At 56.2% G+C, this 17,962-nt stretch overlaps 1 protein-coding gene across 1 annotated transcript in view; it reads left to right on the forward strand.

Annotated features, from left to right (window-relative positions):
- The first annotated feature begins 1,496 nt into the window (after positions 1–1,496).
- Positions 1,497–17,962, forward strand: part of QSOX1 (quiescin sulfhydryl oxidase 1) — a 47,458-nt gene continuing 30,992 nt past the window's right edge. The window contains exons 1-2 of the mRNA XM_030573907.1: positions 1,497–1,743; positions 9,516–9,616. Of these exons, the coding sequence (XP_030429767.1) occupies positions 1,497–1,743; positions 9,516–9,616 (348 nt within the window). The remainder of the gene's footprint in view (positions 1,744–9,515; positions 9,617–17,962) is intronic.

The following is a 17,962-nucleotide window of genomic DNA, read 5'->3' on the forward strand; positions in this document are numbered from 1 at the left end:
TTCAGATCAATTTCCATGTTGCAGCCCAAATACAATTTTAGTGTTTTGTACCAAAATGGAAAAATAAAGATTATCTAGGATACAGAAAAATGCCTGTGACTTCTGACTTTATGTATATTTCCATGTCATGGCTTTTCTTAAACAGTTTAAAAAAGCCTGAACAAAAATACTGTCCTACAATAACTAGATAGGACCTATCTAATCTCCTCTTTTAAAAAAAAAAGTGTGTGTGTGTGAGGAGAGAGAGAGAGAGAGAGAGAGAGAGACCAGTTCATGGCAGGGCTATGTGTAATATGACTAGTGTTTAAAATCAGTTTTACTTCTGGGTTTCCAAGGTAAAATTCCCATCTACCTAGGCACATCTCTCAAATTCCCCTCATTTCAAGAAATGTCACTCATTTGTCCCAAAATTTCCTATCTGCCACAGTGATGGTGGTCTCTCACTTGGATTGCTGAATATTATTGGCTCCCATTACTGTAACAACCGAGTATCAGAGGGGTAGTGGTGTTAGTCTGGATCTGTAAAAGCAGCAAGGAGTCCTGTGGCACCTTATAGACTAACAGTCTGTTATATGTCTTATCTCTTTCACGGCCCTGGCCTAGATCCAGTGCATTTCAGTGGTCTGAAACACATCTCCCAGTGTCCTAGGATGAGGAGAGGCAGCTGTGCTGGGCGTTTGTTTCAGATAAAGGAGGTCTCCTTTGCTGCACTGTGGAGACCAGCCTCGCTGCCTTTTCCTTTTTGTGGCAGTCTGGGCAAAAATAACCCAACCAATGCCCCTTGGCTGGGAGCTTGTACCAATCTACCTGCCAGTGCCCAAAGGTCTACAACACCCGCAGCAGGGACTCGCCGGTAGGGAAGGGAAAGGGGAGCTTCTTTGTCCTGGGCTATCCCATCTTAATCACTTAAGAGCCACCAGGCACAGTGTAAAGGAGGAGACGCTCCCTATGCCCAGTAGGAAACAGTGTCATTCTTGCGTGGGTAACATTTCATTGCAGGTCGAGAAGTTTTACAGGGGCGCTGCTGCTTTAAACCCCTCGCTGTGTGTGTGTATGTAGCTGGGGGTTGGCACCCTGCTCCCCGGTGCCTCCTGGCTCAGCAGAGCCTGAGAACGAGCAAGGCTGGCCGGAGGGGCTCGCCAGGTACCGGGCGTGCCCGTGCGTGAAGACAGCCCTGCCTGCGTCCCCACCCCGGCTGCCGCCCAGCCAGCCTTGGACCCCCGGCTCTGAAGCAGGGGCTGGACGAGAGGGGAGGGGAGCTGAGCCACCGCCCACCCCCCGAGACTGAGCTCGCGCGCGCGTCGTCGTGGGCCCACGCCAGTGCGGTCGCTGCGACTAAGGGGAGGGAACGGCAGCGGCCCGCCCGGTCCAGCTCCGCCTGCAGCTCCTCCCCCGCCGGCCGGGGACAGGCAGCTGCAGCTACGGCAGCAAAGTTCTTCCCCCGCGGCCCGGCCCGGCCAGCAGCCACAGTGCGGCGGGCTCCTTCCCGGCGGAAGATGGCGAGGCAGCGCTGCCACCCGCACGCGCTGCTGCTGCTGCTGCTCTTGGCGGCTGCCCTGGCCGGAGCGCCGCCCGGCGGCCTCTACTCGCCCGGTGACCCGCTGGTGCTGCTGCAGGTGGACACGCTGGAGAGCAGCGTCCTCAACTCCAGCAGCGCCTGGCTCGTGGAGTTCTACGCCTCCTGGTGCGGCCACTGCGTCCACTTCGCCCCCACCTGGCGGGCGCTGGCCGCCGACATCCAGGGTGAGTGGCCGGGCCACGGCAGCCCCGCTTCCCTCGGCCCCCCAGCAAGGGCACATGGCCACCTGCCCCGGGCCAGCTCTCTCCCCCTCCCGGGGCCAGCCTTCCTCGGGCTCCTCCTTTGTGCCATGCCCGTGTCAGCCCCTCCCCATAGAAAAGGCCCCCACTGTCCTGGGCCACCCCAAGCCCTTTCTGCCAGCCCCCTTCTCGTTCCCTGCCCCGGCTCGCTGGAGTCCTCACTTCTCTCCTCTGCATCCTTGGCCCCCTTTTCGGCTGTATCTCTGCCTTCTCCCTGCCCCCCGGCATCCTCATTCGCCTCCATTCCTTTCCCCTCTTAAGTCCTTGTGTGTCCCTCCCCCTTCACTGCACCCTCTGTCAGTGCCTCTCCGAGTCCCTTGGCTGTGGCATCCCTGCTCCTGGTCTTTTGGAAACCGCAGAAAGAAGGCCGCCTGGCCTTCCCCTGCAGCCTCCGTTTCTTGTGTGTGGCTGACGGGTCCCAGCTGCACTCTGCGCTGTAGCTTTAGTGCCCGTTGCTGAATAGTTAGGAGAGCAACTTCCCTAAAGTTGGTCTCAAAAACTACATACAAACGAAGCCTCTTCCTGCTTTGCTTCTGCTTTGCAGCTACTTCACTTTTGGGGGAGTGTTTCCTTCTCCAGTTGTGACTTTGGGTTAACTGTAACGCTGTGGCTCCTTTCTCATCCGCCTGGGGCTCAGGCACTGTCTAACTGGCTGTGGAGGAGGCCAGAAGTGTAGTGTTGATCTAGTCAGCTGAGGCCCTAATACAGACTGGGCTTGGGAGCTACTGGAGAAAGAGAGAGTGGTGTGTGTGAGAGTGAGAGAGAATGAGAATTGGAGGTTTTTCCCCCACTGGCTTCTAACAATGAGCGTGTGTGTTTGAAGGTCACAGATGGAGTCTTTGTAGATCAAAGGCTGAGTTGTGCCCTGTAGCATGGGCTGGGACAGCTCCTGTCACCACAGGTAGCTCCATCAATGAGTAGTTGATGAATTGGTGCTTAGTAGTTGTCCAGTTGGTCCCTCCTCTGATGTTTGGGGCCTGCACCCCAGGGAGATGGCAATGTGTTTTGAGCACTTTTAATCCTGAGAGATCTCAAGGCATGTTTACGATTTTGTTAATTGATTGCCCAATTAGAGGCATGTGAATCACTGGACCAGCCAGTGAAGTGCAGCCGCCCTGCAGGCGGAATGTGACAGCTGTTGAGAAATGTGCAGTGGCACTGAATGGAAGTTGTGGGATGGCAGTGAAGAATATTGTGGCCATTTGAAACCTGCAGAAGAAATTGTAGGTATTCTGGCCAAATTCCAATGTAAGAAACACCCATATTCTTCCCTAAAGTGCCCTTGAGCTCAGACAACTCATTTTGTGTCTCATCCAAGAGGCAGAAGGAAATGTGCCAATGGGAAAGCCACCCACATCACTTCCTACAGCGCCTTCATTTCTGCTTAGTATGGCCATGCTTAACATGCAATATAGGAGGAGGTTTTACATTTATGCCTTCAAAGGGCTTTCCCAGCACTGAATCTTTGCAGCTGCTGTGGGGTAGGTAAGTAACTATAATTATCCCTGTTGCACAGATCAAGGAACTGAGGCAGAGTGGCTAAGGGTCTTGCCCAAGGATACCCAATGAATCAGTGGCAGAGCTGTGAGTAGAACTTCCATACCTGTGCACTAGACCATGCAGCCTTCGTGATGAGATTACAGCCTGAGGTTTGCGTAACTGGGTGACAAAGCATTGGTTCATGCTCACAGGTGTTTTCTGGTGTTGTGCCCTGATTCTAGACACTGGTGGAACAGCGCTGATGTGACTGTGTGATTTAGTGGGAGGTCAGGAGGGATCATAGAGATCCTTGTCATCCCCTTGAAGGCCTCTTCAGCACTTCCCATGTGCATAGTCCTGAAGGGACTGGGGAGAGCTTGCCATAATGGGATGGCCAGGACCAGCCTTAGGATCAAATGACCCTTCACTCCCTCTGTGCTTCCTCCCATCTGGGGATCTCAAAGTGCTTCCTAAACAGTCAGGGATTTAGCTTATTCACAGGAGGGAAGCATTATTCCCGGTTCGCAGAAGGGAGAACTTGTCAGAGGCTACGTGATGCTCCAGGTTGCCCAGCAAGTCACTGGCACAGCTAACTTGGGCCAGGCTTCTGATCCATGGGTTCCCATTCCTATGTCTTAACCACAATGACAGCGAGGTCCCCGGCTGCCAGAAGAGGAGAGGCGCATTGTGACATATTGCTGTCCTCTCCGGGTCTGCCGCCAGGGAGTGCTAGGGTGGGCCATGCCCTGCCGAGCTTGCATGGGGTCTGGGCTAACACGGAACAGGATCACACATGCTATGGGCCAGCCTGTGGTGTGACGCTGTAAGCCAGCCTTGCCTCTCTGGTGATCTTACCACAGGAATTGAAATTCCAGCATCTGGTGCCCCTCAGAGCATCATTTAGGGACTCTTTGCTGTAGTTGCCTGTACCTTCTGGACCCCACCCTAGTGTGCTCCAGATAAGACTCCTGCACAGTGACATGCCCAGGACTGGGGACAAACAGACATGGGAGGGCCGTGAACCTCATACACACAGAGGCCATGTTTGCATGGACCCTGTGAGCTGGCATGGAAGCAGTAGAGTCTCACGCCCCAGGCTGTACATGCTGGTCTGATGCCTGGAGCTGAAAGGAGGGTGCTTCTGATTGCAGTTCTCTGGGGTGAGTTGACAGCCCTTCAACCCTCTCTGGAGGAACACACTTTGTGATGATGGCTGTCAAGTGGGGCTGGTGTCCTGTGGGCAGTGGGGAAAGGAGCCACGTGCTGGTGGCCTGTGTTACGCAGGAGACCTGACTAGATGATCACAGAGGTCCTTCCTGGCCTGGGAATTGATGACTCTATAGATACTGTAGGCATATGGCCTCCCATTGGCCCAGAAAATTGTATTTGGCTCTGTGCCAGCAGGGCATCTCGCATGCACTCTGTGCAGAGCTCTCCTGCTGACATAATGACGGAAGAGTCTTCACTATGAACCCATGTTTGCCTCCCTCTGACGTGTGTTGACAGAACCCTGCTCATGCAGCTGGAGGAAGTACACACACCAGGGCTGAAGAGGTACAAACGTGCCTTTAGCACAGCATTCAATGGTGGTGTGCACTGATGCAATCTAAGCAGGGAGCTTCTGGCCCCTTGCAGCCCCCCCCCAACAGCCCTGGGCTGGATTTGCTTATCGTTGCAATTTTTCCTCCCCTTTTTCAATTCTGGCAGGAGAGGCTGTGTTTAAACTCAGGACACTAGAGAATTTTGTCTCTGCTCGCTGATGGCTGTGGAAGCCCATAAATCAGACTTGGAAAAGCTCCATGAATCTAATTGGGCAAATGCTGATCTTTAAAGTGAAACCTCCTGGAGCGGGGAAGAGCCTGGCCTGCCAAATCCATCTTGGGTTGTCATATGAAAACGTGATGGAGAGTTTGTATGAAGAGACCTTGCCTGGGTGGGAAGGGAGAATTGTTTCTCCTTTGTGTTTCTCCCACCCAAATCCTTTTCTCAGCCGATCAGTGCAATTCATACACTCCCCTTTCCCTGCACTCGGGAAGCCCTGAGCTCCAATCTGGCTTAGGGAGAGATTTTCAAAAGGGCTGTTGGGTATCTGCGTCCCATTTGTGCCTTGGAAAATGTCCCCTTAAGTCACACATGGGGAAAAGTTTTGCTTCCTTGTAATCCCCACCTCACAAGGTCATTATGCAGCTGGTTACAATTGGCAGCCTTTCCTCAGGAGAATTAAGGATGTAGAGCTCCCAGACCAGTGGCCCGTCTAGTCCAGTACCCTGTCCCTGACAGTGGCTAGCAGGAATCCCCTTAATGGACACTATGGAATATCCTGTGGGGAACTTAATTTCTTGCGTCCACCAGGCAATGTCTGACTGCGTCCTGAGGCCTGAGAATTTAGAGCCCTTCTAATTTTTCCTAATGTAACTGAATGTTCACAGCTGTATGTCCACTTGCCCAGGCCTTTTCTAAATCCTGCTAAACTCTTGGCCTCAGTGAGATCTTGTGGCAGTGAGATCACGGGTTAGTTGTGTTTTTAACATGATTTCCTCTGATCAGTTTTAGTGTTACTGCCTTTAAGTGTTACTGATTGTCCCCGTGTTCTTGGGTTAGATGAGCAGGCCCATGATTACCTGCTCTGTGTCAGTTATGCTTTTCTATTCCTCCATCATGTTCCCCGGCCGATGCCTGCTCATGCGGAAGTCTTCCCGTGCCTCTTGTCCTAAGCCCTGGTCAGAACATAAGAGCCCTGACAGATCTGCATCCTAGCAGGCGAATAGGAGCAAGTGCTGCAGGTCAGGATCAAGGTGCCATGGGCAAAGCTGGGATGCGCCTGGCACTGGAATAACCGGAATAGCAGGAGTGTTGCGGGTCAGAGTTGAGCTGCCTTGGCAGAGACGTCTCAGAACTCAGGGGTGTTGCAAGATGAAGACAGCTTGCACAGTGCTGGTCTGCATGAGCCTGGCTCTCGCTAGTGCTGTTTTTTCCTGGCTTTCTCCACCCAAAAGGTGCATTAAACCACCCGTTGCCTTAATGTGAGCTGAGTCTTTATGTCCACTGGCGGGGAGCATGAAACCCGCCTGGAAGGAAAGCCCTGTGCTTTCAAATGGATCATCCCCAGGGCAGTGCCCAATAAGAGAGAGGCAAACATCCCTCAGTCTGATTGTGAGCCCAGCTTCCACGGCCAGTGTGTGGGCCCCAGGATGGTTTCTAGAGAGCCCTGACACAGTCCTTGTGTTGCAGCTGTAGCATGGCTATAGAGGAGCTGAATAGAAGGCAGATTGTGGGGACAGAAGGGAAGCACTCAGTGGCTGGGACCTATTCAGTGCTGTGTGAAAGGGATGTTGCATTTTGGATCCTGGGAATTCTGCAGAGAGAGGCTAGAGTAAAGAATGTGAATGTTCCCAGCACTGCTGGGAGTGCAACTAAAGGGCAGCCTGCCCCAAACACTGGCTCTGGCTCCCCCTTGCTCTGGGAACTGTCTGCATGAGCTTGACACCTGCCCTGCTCCTTCAAGCCCAGGTAGCAGCAGCATTGCCAGTGTGCTCCCCCCTCTTTGCTGGGAGCAGGCACCTTTTGGAGCACTGCATTTAGCCTCAAATGGCCAGCAGGAGTTGCTCAGACAATAAAAACACAGAACTGCCTCTCAAACTGAGAGCTCCAAATGGCACTTGTGCAGTGATTTGAGGGCTAGAGTGTATTGGGGGGCTGGTATTTCCCTTGGACTCGAACCCCCCTTGTGCTGCTGCACAATGTTCTCTTGTGGGGCTGGCACAAGTAATGGTACCGTGTGACCTGTGCTAATGGCTGCCTGTCCTGCACTGCAGTAACACCTCTGTCCCTGCCAGAGCTCCTGCATATCAATCACACTAGGTTAGGTAGCCACCTGGTTGCAATGGCCAGAAGAATAGCTAATCAATGCCATTGTATTCCATCCCTGCTATGCCCACCACCTTTGATATCTTGGCTCCTGTTCCCGTCCTTTCGAGCATGTCCCATGGACCGGACCCCAGAGCAAACAGAGGAAGTTGCTGTATCAGTCGGATACGCTCCCCTCTGAGGAGTGGCCTGTCAGAGTGAGGGCAGCATTGCTGTGCATTGGGGAGTAGCGACGGCCTGTGCCCACATGCGGGGAGAGGGAGAAGAGGGTTCTGGGCTCACAACTGCTGCCAGAGAGGCCTCTGACCCACAGTGGAAGAAAGATTAACAGCTCTGCATTGGATCCCTGCCCAGCTCTGCCCCTGGCTTGGAAGGCTTCTGCAAGGATCCGGGGATTACAGCTCACAGCTCAGAAGAGCTGAGTTTTCAGGGAGGTGGATTTTTCTAGCCAAGCATGATTTTAGAATGAATCCCCAGGGGTACCCAGAGGCAAATGCCGGGTCTAGTTTCCTAGGCAAGATGCTCTGTTCAAAAAAAATGTGTGGGGGCGGCTTGCTGTGATGTCAGGAGGAGCCAGAGGCATGGATGAAGCAGCCGTGCACTCACTGACTGTGTGGGATGGACCCTGGAGCTGGTCTGTCAGAGTGAGGACAGCATTGCTGTGCGTTGGGGAGTAGCGACGGCCTGTGCCCACATGCGGGGAGAGGGAGAAGAGTGTTCTGGGCTCACAACTGCTGCCAGAGAGGACTCTGACCCACAGTGGAAGAGAGATTAACAGCTTTGCATTGGATCCCTGCCCAGCTCTGCCCCTGGCACCAGGCTGAAGCTGCTCTCCCCAGTGTTCCTGCTCTGGTCTCCCAGGAGTGTCTGTTAAGCCTGCCACTGCGAAGGGCCGGGAGGACGTTCTCCTTGTTGTGCCTGGTGTGGAGGAGGCTTGGTCACTGGAACAAAAGGGCCCAGTTCTCCCTCTCTGGCACCTTGCCCACAGATGAGAGTTGTGAGTTTACTGCGCTGACCCATGACTACTGTGGGATTCCTGTCTCTGCAAAGTCTAGGGAGCTTCTCTTTTGGGATGGGGAGAAGCTGTGAGCTCAGGTGAGCTATATATTGGGGCTGGGGTCCCTACCCTCACCCAGTGACTGCAGCCCAGAGAGAAGAGGATGGTGGCAAGAGTGAGGATGCCAGTTTGCCGGGGGGGGGGAGAGGGGGCGGAAGGAAGAGATGCGGCACGCAGTCTGAGTTGCTTAGATCTCAGCCCCCAAGTGAACACATGGGCAATGTGATATTATCCACCACTTTGCAAGGCTTGCATGTTTCACTCCCTGCAACCCTCAAACTGTGGCTGTCAAGCCAAGGGCGCCTGGGTTGTCCTTGAAGATGAGCCCGCCGAGGAAAAGGCCGGGTGCTGCAGATGACTGTTCCTAGGTGAGCATCCCAACCCAGCCTCAGTGTGGTGCCTGGGTCACTAGACAACTAGAAGGGCAGTGGGGTGGTAGAGATGGAAAACTGAGTTCCTGACACCCCCCTCCCCTCACATGAACACCTTTTGTAAGAAAAGAGGTTTGAGCCCCAGGCTCCTGACCAGATTCCAGCTCTGGCATTACGCTCAGTCAGTCCTAAAATACTCCCATAGCATTTGCTGGTGAAGTGGCCTGGTGCTATATAAATCAAGTGGTTTGACTTGTGTAAAGCATGCTGCTCTGCTTCATGTCTTAAGCTGCGGTGCTTACTCTCCGCTGGTAAACGGCTGCCGTGCTGTACCCCAGAGCCAGCTGAATTTCATTGGTGGCTATAAGGCTCCCGTTGCATGAGTGTCAAAAGTGCTTTGGGATGAGCAGTGCTCTAGCAATGGAGGAGGATAGAATTCAGCTTCCGGCCATGGAACTGTAGGAAAGCTTTCGGGGGGTTACCCATAATACGTTTCTTCCCAGTGGAAAGAGCAAGATTTTGCTCCCAGGGGTAGGCAGGTAATGCTGGAAGTCTGTGCAGTCCTCAGCAGTGCCTGAGAGTGATATACGAGTAGAAATAACTCTGAAATACTGATGGGCGGCTGTCTATTATGTAATTGCAGTAGGGAGCAGTAGCTACGGTATAACAGAGGCTTCCCCCAACTTAGCCCTCGTCCAGCATGTCCTAGTGGCTCCTACCCCGTTTCCTGGGGCTGGCGTGGCTGGGGGGTCTCCCCATGAGCAGTGAAGCTGTGATAGGCTCTCAGGGAAAAGCAGCCACTGGAATTCAGTGTGTGCTTCTACCCCAGCGGCTGCTCCTGTTCTCAGTGCAGAGTGGCTGGGACTGGAGAGGGGGTTCAGATCCTCTAATGTCTGTCTGTCTGTCTGTCTGTGTCCTTTCAGAATGGAGCCCCGCGGTGAACCTTGGCGTCCTCGACTGTGCAGACATAGCCAATCAGAAAATGTGCGGGAAGTTTGGGATAACTGGGTTCCCTACGTTGAAGGTAAAGTGAACACAGCCTGGGGTGGGTGGCAGGAAAGCGGAGCTGGTCCAGCTTCAATCTGTAGGGGTGTGTACTCAGCATTCTGCAGTGGGGCTCACACCAGTGCTCTAAAAATAGCTGCACAGGCAGTGCTTTGAACGGTGGCTCAGATTCTGAAGCCTAGCAGGGAGGTGGGAGGACCTGGGCAGGGAGGCTCACTCCAAAACGCTGTGACATTCCATGGAGCTGGTACCCCAGGAGGCCCCTGATCAGCTCTACTGTTGTCCTGGTCTCCAGCCTGTGTTTTGCTTTTGGGTCTGAACAGCAGCATTGGCCATAAGCCATCTGAAACCAACCCCCTCTTGTTTATCTCAGCGCTTCACCAGGCAGACTGTGTTTGTTTGGGATATGGGTTGTTGCTTACCACTGGTTGGTTGGGGAGAAAAGCTCTTTGTGTGTGAAATCTCTGTCCCTGTAAGACCATGGCAGTGGCATTACCAGGGAAACCTGACTGGGGTGTTTCTCAGAATTGGCAGCCTTTTGAATTGAAGCCCAGCTGGCTTTTGTCCCCAGTGTGCAGCTTGCTATTCCTGAGGAAGGAGTGAGCCTTGAATTCGAGCCAGGGCTCTGGGACCAACTCCTGTATGAGATGGGTTCTGTGCCTCCCAGTACTGGATTTACCGTGGCGCTGGGCCCACAGTCAAAAGGGGCCCCGGCCTGCTCTTCTCTGCCCCCCACTCTCTCCTGTGGGGTCAGAAACTTGATGCTGCCGTCTACTGGGGCTCCGTGACAGGCTCTGCCAGCAGCTAAGTCCTCCCTTGCCTCCCCACCTCTTTGCCGCTGTCAGCTGGATCAGCTGCTTGCTGGCAGGAGGGGGAGGAGTGGAGGCGCAGCAAGCTTGCTGCTCTGGGGAGGCGGAGGAGAAGAGGCGGGGAAGGGGCTGGAATTGGGGCATACCCACTCCAGCCTCCTGCATGACCCCAGCCCACTCCCACAGCCCTCTGCACACCCTGGCCCCTGCACCCCCCACACCTCCCCAGCCCCTGCCCAGACCCCTGCATCCCTCCCTCACGCCCCCCCCAGCCCCTGTCCTGACTCCTGCATCCCCCCTCACACCCCCCTCCAGCCCCTGTCCTGACTCCTGCATCCCCCCCTCACACCCCCCTCCAGCCCCTGTCCTGACTCTGCACCCCCCCTCCCAGCCCCATCCCGATCCTGAGAACCAAACAGGAGCTGCCTCAGGTAAGTGCTCCACAGCTCAACCTCCTGGTCAGACCCCGCACGCCAACATTTTTTTACAATATTTGGAAAGATCATTAAGTGGTCACTCGAGACCCTCCGTGATTTTCAAGTGGTCTGTGGAAAAATAAGATAGACTACAAGAAAAATCAAGGTACCTCACTTTATTTTCATTTACTTGCTATTACTTATTGGAGGAGGATGAAGAAAAAAAGAATGAAAAATGGGGGTGGGGGAAGAAGAGAGAATGTTCTTTTTCTTGGCTGGATCCCAAGGAGGAGCCCCAAAAATGAAGCTAAGCACAGGGCTGGGGGGGGGGCCCAATAACTAAATCCACCACTGGCTGTCATGTCACCTGGGCTGGGGATACTGTCAGTGTAACCACGAGGCGAACTAGGCAGCTGCCTAGGGCGCCAAGATTTGGGGGTGCCAAAAAGCGGTGCCCAAAAAATTTTTTTTTACACTACAGTGGAGTCACATCTTACATGGGGGTTAGGTTTGAAAGTCACTGCGTAAGAGGAAAATCACGTATAGTGAAAATTACCATAAAATACAGTACACACAGTATACAGTAGAACCAGGGGTCCTCAACCTACAGCATGCACGCCAAAGGTGGCACACAAGGGGATTTTTTTTTAATGGCAGGCTGAGCAGGGCTGGCAGTGGGCCGGCTCCTGCCAGCTGGGGTCCCAGCCGCCAGCCCCGCTCAGCCCACTCAGCCTGCTGGGGTTCCAACTGGCTTCACTCACCTTCCTGCCGGCCTGGGTGAACGGTCTGGGGTTCCGTTCACCGGGGGTTCCATCCGCCAGCCTGGGGTTCCGTTCACTGGGGGTTCCATCCGCCAGCCTGGGGTTCCATCCGCCGGCCTGGGGTTCCGTTCACCGGGGGTTCCATCTGCTGGCCTGAGGTTCCGTTCACCCAGGCCGGCAGGAGGCTGAGTGGAGCTGGCGGCTGGGACCCCAGCTGGCAGCAGGCTGAGGTCCCAGCCGCCGACCCCGCTTAGCCTCTTGCCACCCTGGGGTTCCGGCTGCCAGCCCCTTGCCCGTCAGGGTCCCAGCCACTGGCCCCGCTCAGCCTCCTGGTGGCCTGGGGTTCTGTTCACCCAAGCCAGCAGCAGGCTGAGCGGATCCAGCGGCCGGGACCCTGGCTGGCAGCAGGCTGAGCGGAGCCACCAGCTGGGACCCTGGCTGGCAGCAGGCTGAGTGGGGCTGGCGTCTGGGACCCCAGCTGGCAGGAGCCAGCAGCCAGAACCCCAGACCGGCAGCAGGCTCAGTGGTGGCCGGGACCCACAGCCTCCCAGTAAAAAAAAAATAAAAATCAGTTCTCTTGCCACCTTTGGCACGCATGCCGTAGGCTGAGGACCCCTGTTCTAGTGTATACAGTTTATACTGTGTGTACTATACTTTATGGTAATTTTCACTATACGTGATTTTCCTCTTGCGCACTGACCCTAGAACCTAACTCCCACTTAAGATGTGACTCCACTGTATTCATTTTTGAAAATTTATAATAAGCGATGCTCCGGGGTGTGGTGCGCAAGGTGGAAGTTTCGCCTAGGGTGCAAAATATCCTTGCACCGGTCTTGGATACTGTGTCAGCTGATCCCCACAGTCTCCAACCTATCTGGGCAGTACAGCAGACATGGCTTCTCTCCACTCCCTAGCCCCCCCCACCACTGCCCTCCCTCCCCCCCCCCTCCCGCTTTAAGGCTTAGCCCTCTTACTTTTAAAAATGATTGCTTGCCCCTCTCCCCCCCTCAGGCTTTTCTGGCAGCTGTGTTGCCAGCTATCCAGTTTTAGACTGGAAACTCCAGTAGAAAATGGGACCTGGGTGTCCGGTTCTTCTTCGAGTGATTGCTCATATCCATTCCAGTTAGGTGTACGCGCCGCGCGTGCACATTCGTCGGAAAACTTTTACCCTAGCAACTCAGTGGGCCGGCAGGTCGCCCCCTAGAGTGGCGCCACCATGGCGCTCCATATATACTCCTGCCGGCCCACCCGCTCCTCAGTTCCTTCTTACCGCCCGTGTCGGTCGTTGGAACAGTGGAGCGCGGCTTAGCTGACCTCCACTTCCCTAGCTACTCGTTTTCTCGTATATAATTATGCAGTTATAACACTTTTATATATATATTTGTATGGTTAGTTTAGTTAGCGGGGTTCAGGAAGTAGCCCCTTCCATGAGCCCAGTGCCGGAGCCATGCATGGCTCACCGGGTTTTAAAAAGGGGCCCGGCTTGCCAGAAGCCGCGGCCGAAGAGAGATCTACATGACTCCTGTTTGAAGTGCCTCAGGGAATCACACTTAACAGATAAGTGCCCCATTTGCAAGGCTTTTAAGCCGAGAACAAAAAGGTGCGGGACTTTCACTTGCCCCTCCACCTTGGGCGCGGAGCGATGTTCAAGCGGCGGGCAGAAGCGCCTCCTCGGCACCGGACCCCGCCGGTACCACCAAGGCCTTTCGGCACCGACCGTCGCCGGCACCGATGTCGACTCGGCACCGCTCCCTTCTTCCGAGGTCGAGAGAGTCTACGATTCCTGCTGGTGCCTGGCGGCTCCCCGGCACGCGCCGTGGTTGAGCCCCCTGCTCCCGCTACTTCCGTGCCACCTGCATCGCAGCCAGAGAGCTCGCCTCAGTTGCGTTATCCGGCACCGTCACCTGCAGAGGCACCGATGACTTCGGCTCCGTCGATTCCAGTCCCCCAGGACCAGGGAATCCGCTGCCTGGCAGCTCCCCGGCTCGCGCCGTGGTAGAGCTTACTGCTCCTGCTGCTTCTGTGCCAGCTGCACCACAGCTAGACAGCTCGTCTAAGATGGCTCGCCCGGCACCGACGACGTCGGCACCGTCGATCCCGGTCCCACGAGGGCCGTAGAATCCGGTGCCTGACGGCTCCCCGGCACGCGCCGTGGTTGAGCGTATTGCTCCTGCTGCTTCCGTGCCAGCGGCACCGCAGCCAGAGAGCTCGTCTACTCGGATCGCCCGGCGCTGACACCTGCTACGACACCGATGACGTCGTCACCGTCGATCCCGGTCCCATAAGGGCCGTAGAATCCGGTGCCTGACGGCTCCCCGGCACGCGCCGTGGTTGAGCGTATTGCTCCTGCTGCTTCCGTGCCAGCGGCACCGCAGCCAGAGAGCTCGTCTAGTCGGATCGCCCGGCGCTGACACCTGCTACGGCACCGATGACGTCATCACCGTCGATCCCGCTCCCACAAGGGCCGTAGAATCCGGTGCCTGACGGCTCCCCGGCACGCGCCGTGGTTGAGCGTATTGCTCCTGCTGCTTCCGTGCCAGCGGCACCGCAGCCAGAGGGCTCGTCTACGTCGGATCGCCCGGCACCGACACCTGCTGCGGCACCGATGGCGTCGGCACCGTCGATCCCGGTCCCACACGGGCCGTAGAATCCGGTGCCTGACGGCTCCCCGGCACGCGCCGTGGTTGAGCGTATTGCTCCTGCTGCTTCCGTGCCAACGGCACCGCAGCCAGAGAGCTCGTCTACGTCGGATCGCCCGGCACCGACACCTGCTGCGGCACCGATGACGTCGGCACCGTCGATCCCGGTCCCGCAAGGGCCGTAGTATCCGGTGCCTGACGGCTCCCCGGCACGCGCCGTGGTCGAGCTAATGCTCCGGCTGCTTCCGTGCCAACGGCACCGCGGTCAGAGAGCTAGTCTAAGTCGGATCGCCCGGCACCGACACCTGCTGCGGCACCGATGACGTCGGCACCGTCGATCCCGGTCCCGCAAGGGCCGTAGAATCCGGTGCCTGACGGCTCCCAGGCACGCGCCGTGGTTGAGCTCCTGTTCCGGCTGCTTCTATCGGCACCGTCGATTCCAGTCCCACAAGGGCTATCGAATCCGGTGCCCGACGGCTCCCCGGCACGCGCCGTGGTTGAGCGTATTACTCCCGCTGCTTCAGTGCTGACGGCACCGCAGCCAGACAGCTTATCTAACTCGGTTCGCCCGGCACCGGCACCTACCGAAGCTCTGATGACCTCGGTACCGTGGATCCCGGCCCCACGAGGGCCGTCGAATCCGGTGCCTGACAGCTCCCCAGTACGCACTGTGGTTGAGCCTGCTGTTCCCTGCACGCCGGAGATGTTACCAATGGCGAGGGCTCTCAGTGCCATGACAGAGTCAGTGCTGCCTGACCCGGGCACCGCCGGTACGGGTAATACAGTCTCTTCAAGGTACTGTCCCCTGTCAGTACAGCAGAGCGGCACCGTCCATGATCACGGTCCCGCAGACACTCCAAGTCCTGTCGGCACGCCGGACACCACTGGCAGTCCCGGTACTGTTTTCCTCGGTACTGGTCACACTCGCTGCACCGGTCGGTATCCCGTTCGCCGACCCGCTATCGGCACCGTTCCGACATCTGGCACCGGGGCAGGTACCTTGACTCCTGTAGCTCTTCTCCGAGCCTCGAGATCTCGGTCGACCTCCCGACACCGTTCTGGTTGCGGGTCTGGATCTCGTTCCAGGTACCGATACGCCTCCCGATGCCGGTCCCCGGTGCCGAGTTGGGCAAGGTCCGAGTGAGTCAGAGACTCGGCCCGTGCCTTCTTTTAGTACCTCCATGGCCATCCGGACACGCATCCGTGTCATCCCATATGCGCAGATTTTATGCTCAGGACCACGATCCTGATATCATGGCCAGCGGGCGCCAGCCCCGAAGCAGAAAGAGCCTTGGCGAATGCAAGGTGTACTCTGCAGGGGCCCTGCGCCTCTGGGTAGCAAAGCAACAAGCCTTGCTTAGCTGCGATAATTATAGCACCTGGGTGGAGGAGTTTCTCCCTCGAACCTCCCACCTAGAGTTCGCTGCCGTCTTGGAGGACGGGGGAAAGAATTTACCCTTTGTTGGTAAAGGCATCTTCGCGGCAGAGACAGCCCCAGACTGCGAAGCCTGCTGGACAATAGGGTCCTAATGCGTCTCAGCGTGTATACGCTTGCGACCAAACGCAGGCCTTTATGGCCCCAGCCGCCATACTTTGTGCCTAGCCAGAGGCAGAACTCTGGAAAACGGCAAGGCCAAGGTGGTCGCAGACAAACGTCAGGCCCCCTAAAAAGCCAGAGTCGAGGTCCCTCGCAATTACCACTGGGACCAAAGACGGACCTTCCAAGGTTCGTCGGAGGGCGGTGTACCAGTCGCAGGACGGGATCCTGATCCCGCTTTCTCCTGGCATGGCCCCAGTTACTTTTAGATCGCTGGGTCCTGCGCACGATGGAGCATAGGTACCACCTTTAAATTGCTCCAGCCCTGTCCCCCTTCAGCGGACGAAAGGGGCTAGGGGTTTTACTCCCGTTATGCCCTAGTTCCCCACTCGAACACAGGTCTCAGACCTCCCTGGTCCTGCATGGACTCAACCGGTTTGGGATAAGGTTGAAGTTCTGCATGGCATCCCTGGGAACCATTATTCCATCCTTGCCTCCTGGGGGCTACTATGCCGCCCTGGATAGGAAGGACGCGTACTTTCGCAATGCCATCCTCCCTCCGCACGGGAGATGCCTCCGCTTTATAGCCAGCGGTGAATACTCCCGGTTTACGGCCATAGTCGCCGCCTACCGTAGCTATGTCGGATATGCGTTTTTCCGTATTGGGACGATTCGCTTATCCGAGGAGACTCTGACACACAACCCACTCAGCCGTGGGCATCGTCACGGTCTTATTCACAGATCAAGGCCTGATGATTACTATAGAGCAATCCACTCTGGTTCCCACGCAGAGGTTGGGCTTCCTAGGGGCTATCTTGGTCTCCTACCTAGCCGGAGCCTGCTTATCGCAACTGCGGTTTTAGGCGATGGCATCAATCATCTGAGGTCTGAAGGCTTTCCCAACGACCTCAGCTTGTTCTTGTCTCAGTCTCCTGGGTCCATGGTTGCCCGCAAGTTTGTAACCAAACACGCCAAGCTCCGCCTCCGTCCTCTCCAAGTCCGGCCCACCTCGGCGTACCGCTTGGACAGGGAGCCAATGGTCATGGTAGTCACCGTTCCCTCGAACGCCTTAGGCTCCCTAGAGTGGTGGCTAACCCCCTCCTTGGTGTGGACAGGATGCGGTTTCATCCGCCCCAGCCCTCACTGCCCCTGACGGCGGATGCATCATCTCTCTGCTCGAGTGCTCATGGTCACCTCCGAGCTTAAGGCCTTCGGTCTTCTAGGGAGCTGGCATTCCTCATTAATGCCCCAAAAATCAGAGTAGTCCGCCTGGCATGCCAGGGGTTCCAGCGGCAGCTGCGAGGCCGTTGTATCTCGGTGTTTACAGCCAACACAATGGCCAGGTGCTTCATAAGCATTCAGGGGGGACATAGTCCTCCCCCCTTTTTTGTCAGGAGGCCATCCATTTCCGGGTCTTTTGCATGGCCCGCTCGATGGAGCTGGCGACGTCCTTTCTCCCAGGCGTTCGGAACGTCTTATCTCTTTGACTCAGCAGGTCTTTCCTGTCTTACGAGTCATCACTCTGCCCCATGTGAGGCGTCCCGCTTTCCGGAAGTGGAAATGGTTCCTCACACAGACCTGTTCGCTCACCGCGAGTGCAGGAAATGCCAGGTGTTCTGCTCCTTCCAAGGTCTCTCCTCGGAATCGATCTTGGACGCATTCCTGATACCGTGGAACGGCCAACTGCATTATGCCTTCCCGCTGTTCCCACTGGTTCGTTACGTCCTGCTCAAATTCCGCAGGGGCGGAGCGTGCGTCATCATGATCACTCCAGAGTGGTCCAGGCAGCACTGACATACCACGTTGCTCGGCCTGTCAGCCCAGACCTCATCACTCAGGGCAATGACAGGCTTCGTCACTCGGACCTGCAGCCTCTTCGCCTCACGGTGGCTCCTGCGTACCTGAGTTGGGGTGACAGGCAGCCTTCCACCTGGTCAACGTACCGAGCCAGGTGGAAGCGTTTCCTTTACAGCTGCAGTACGCTCGATCTTGCTCCTGCTGAGGTCTCGATCCCCTCTATTTGGCCTGCCTCTGGCCTTCAGCGGCAGGATCTGGCGGTATCATCGCTGAGGATACTCTCAGCAGCCATCCCTACCTTCCAGCAGGCTAAGATGGACGTTCAGTGTCCCACGCTCTATGGGTTCGAGGTCCCTCAAGGGCTTGGAGCGCTTGCACCCTCGGGTGCGCCGCCCAGCCCCGCCCT

This window comes from Gopherus evgoodei, chromosome 8 (assembly GCF_007399415.2).
Source record: "Gopherus evgoodei ecotype Sinaloan lineage chromosome 8, rGopEvg1_v1.p, whole genome shotgun sequence".
NCBI classification, from domain to species: Eukaryota; Metazoa; Chordata; order Testudines; family Testudinidae; genus Gopherus; species Gopherus evgoodei.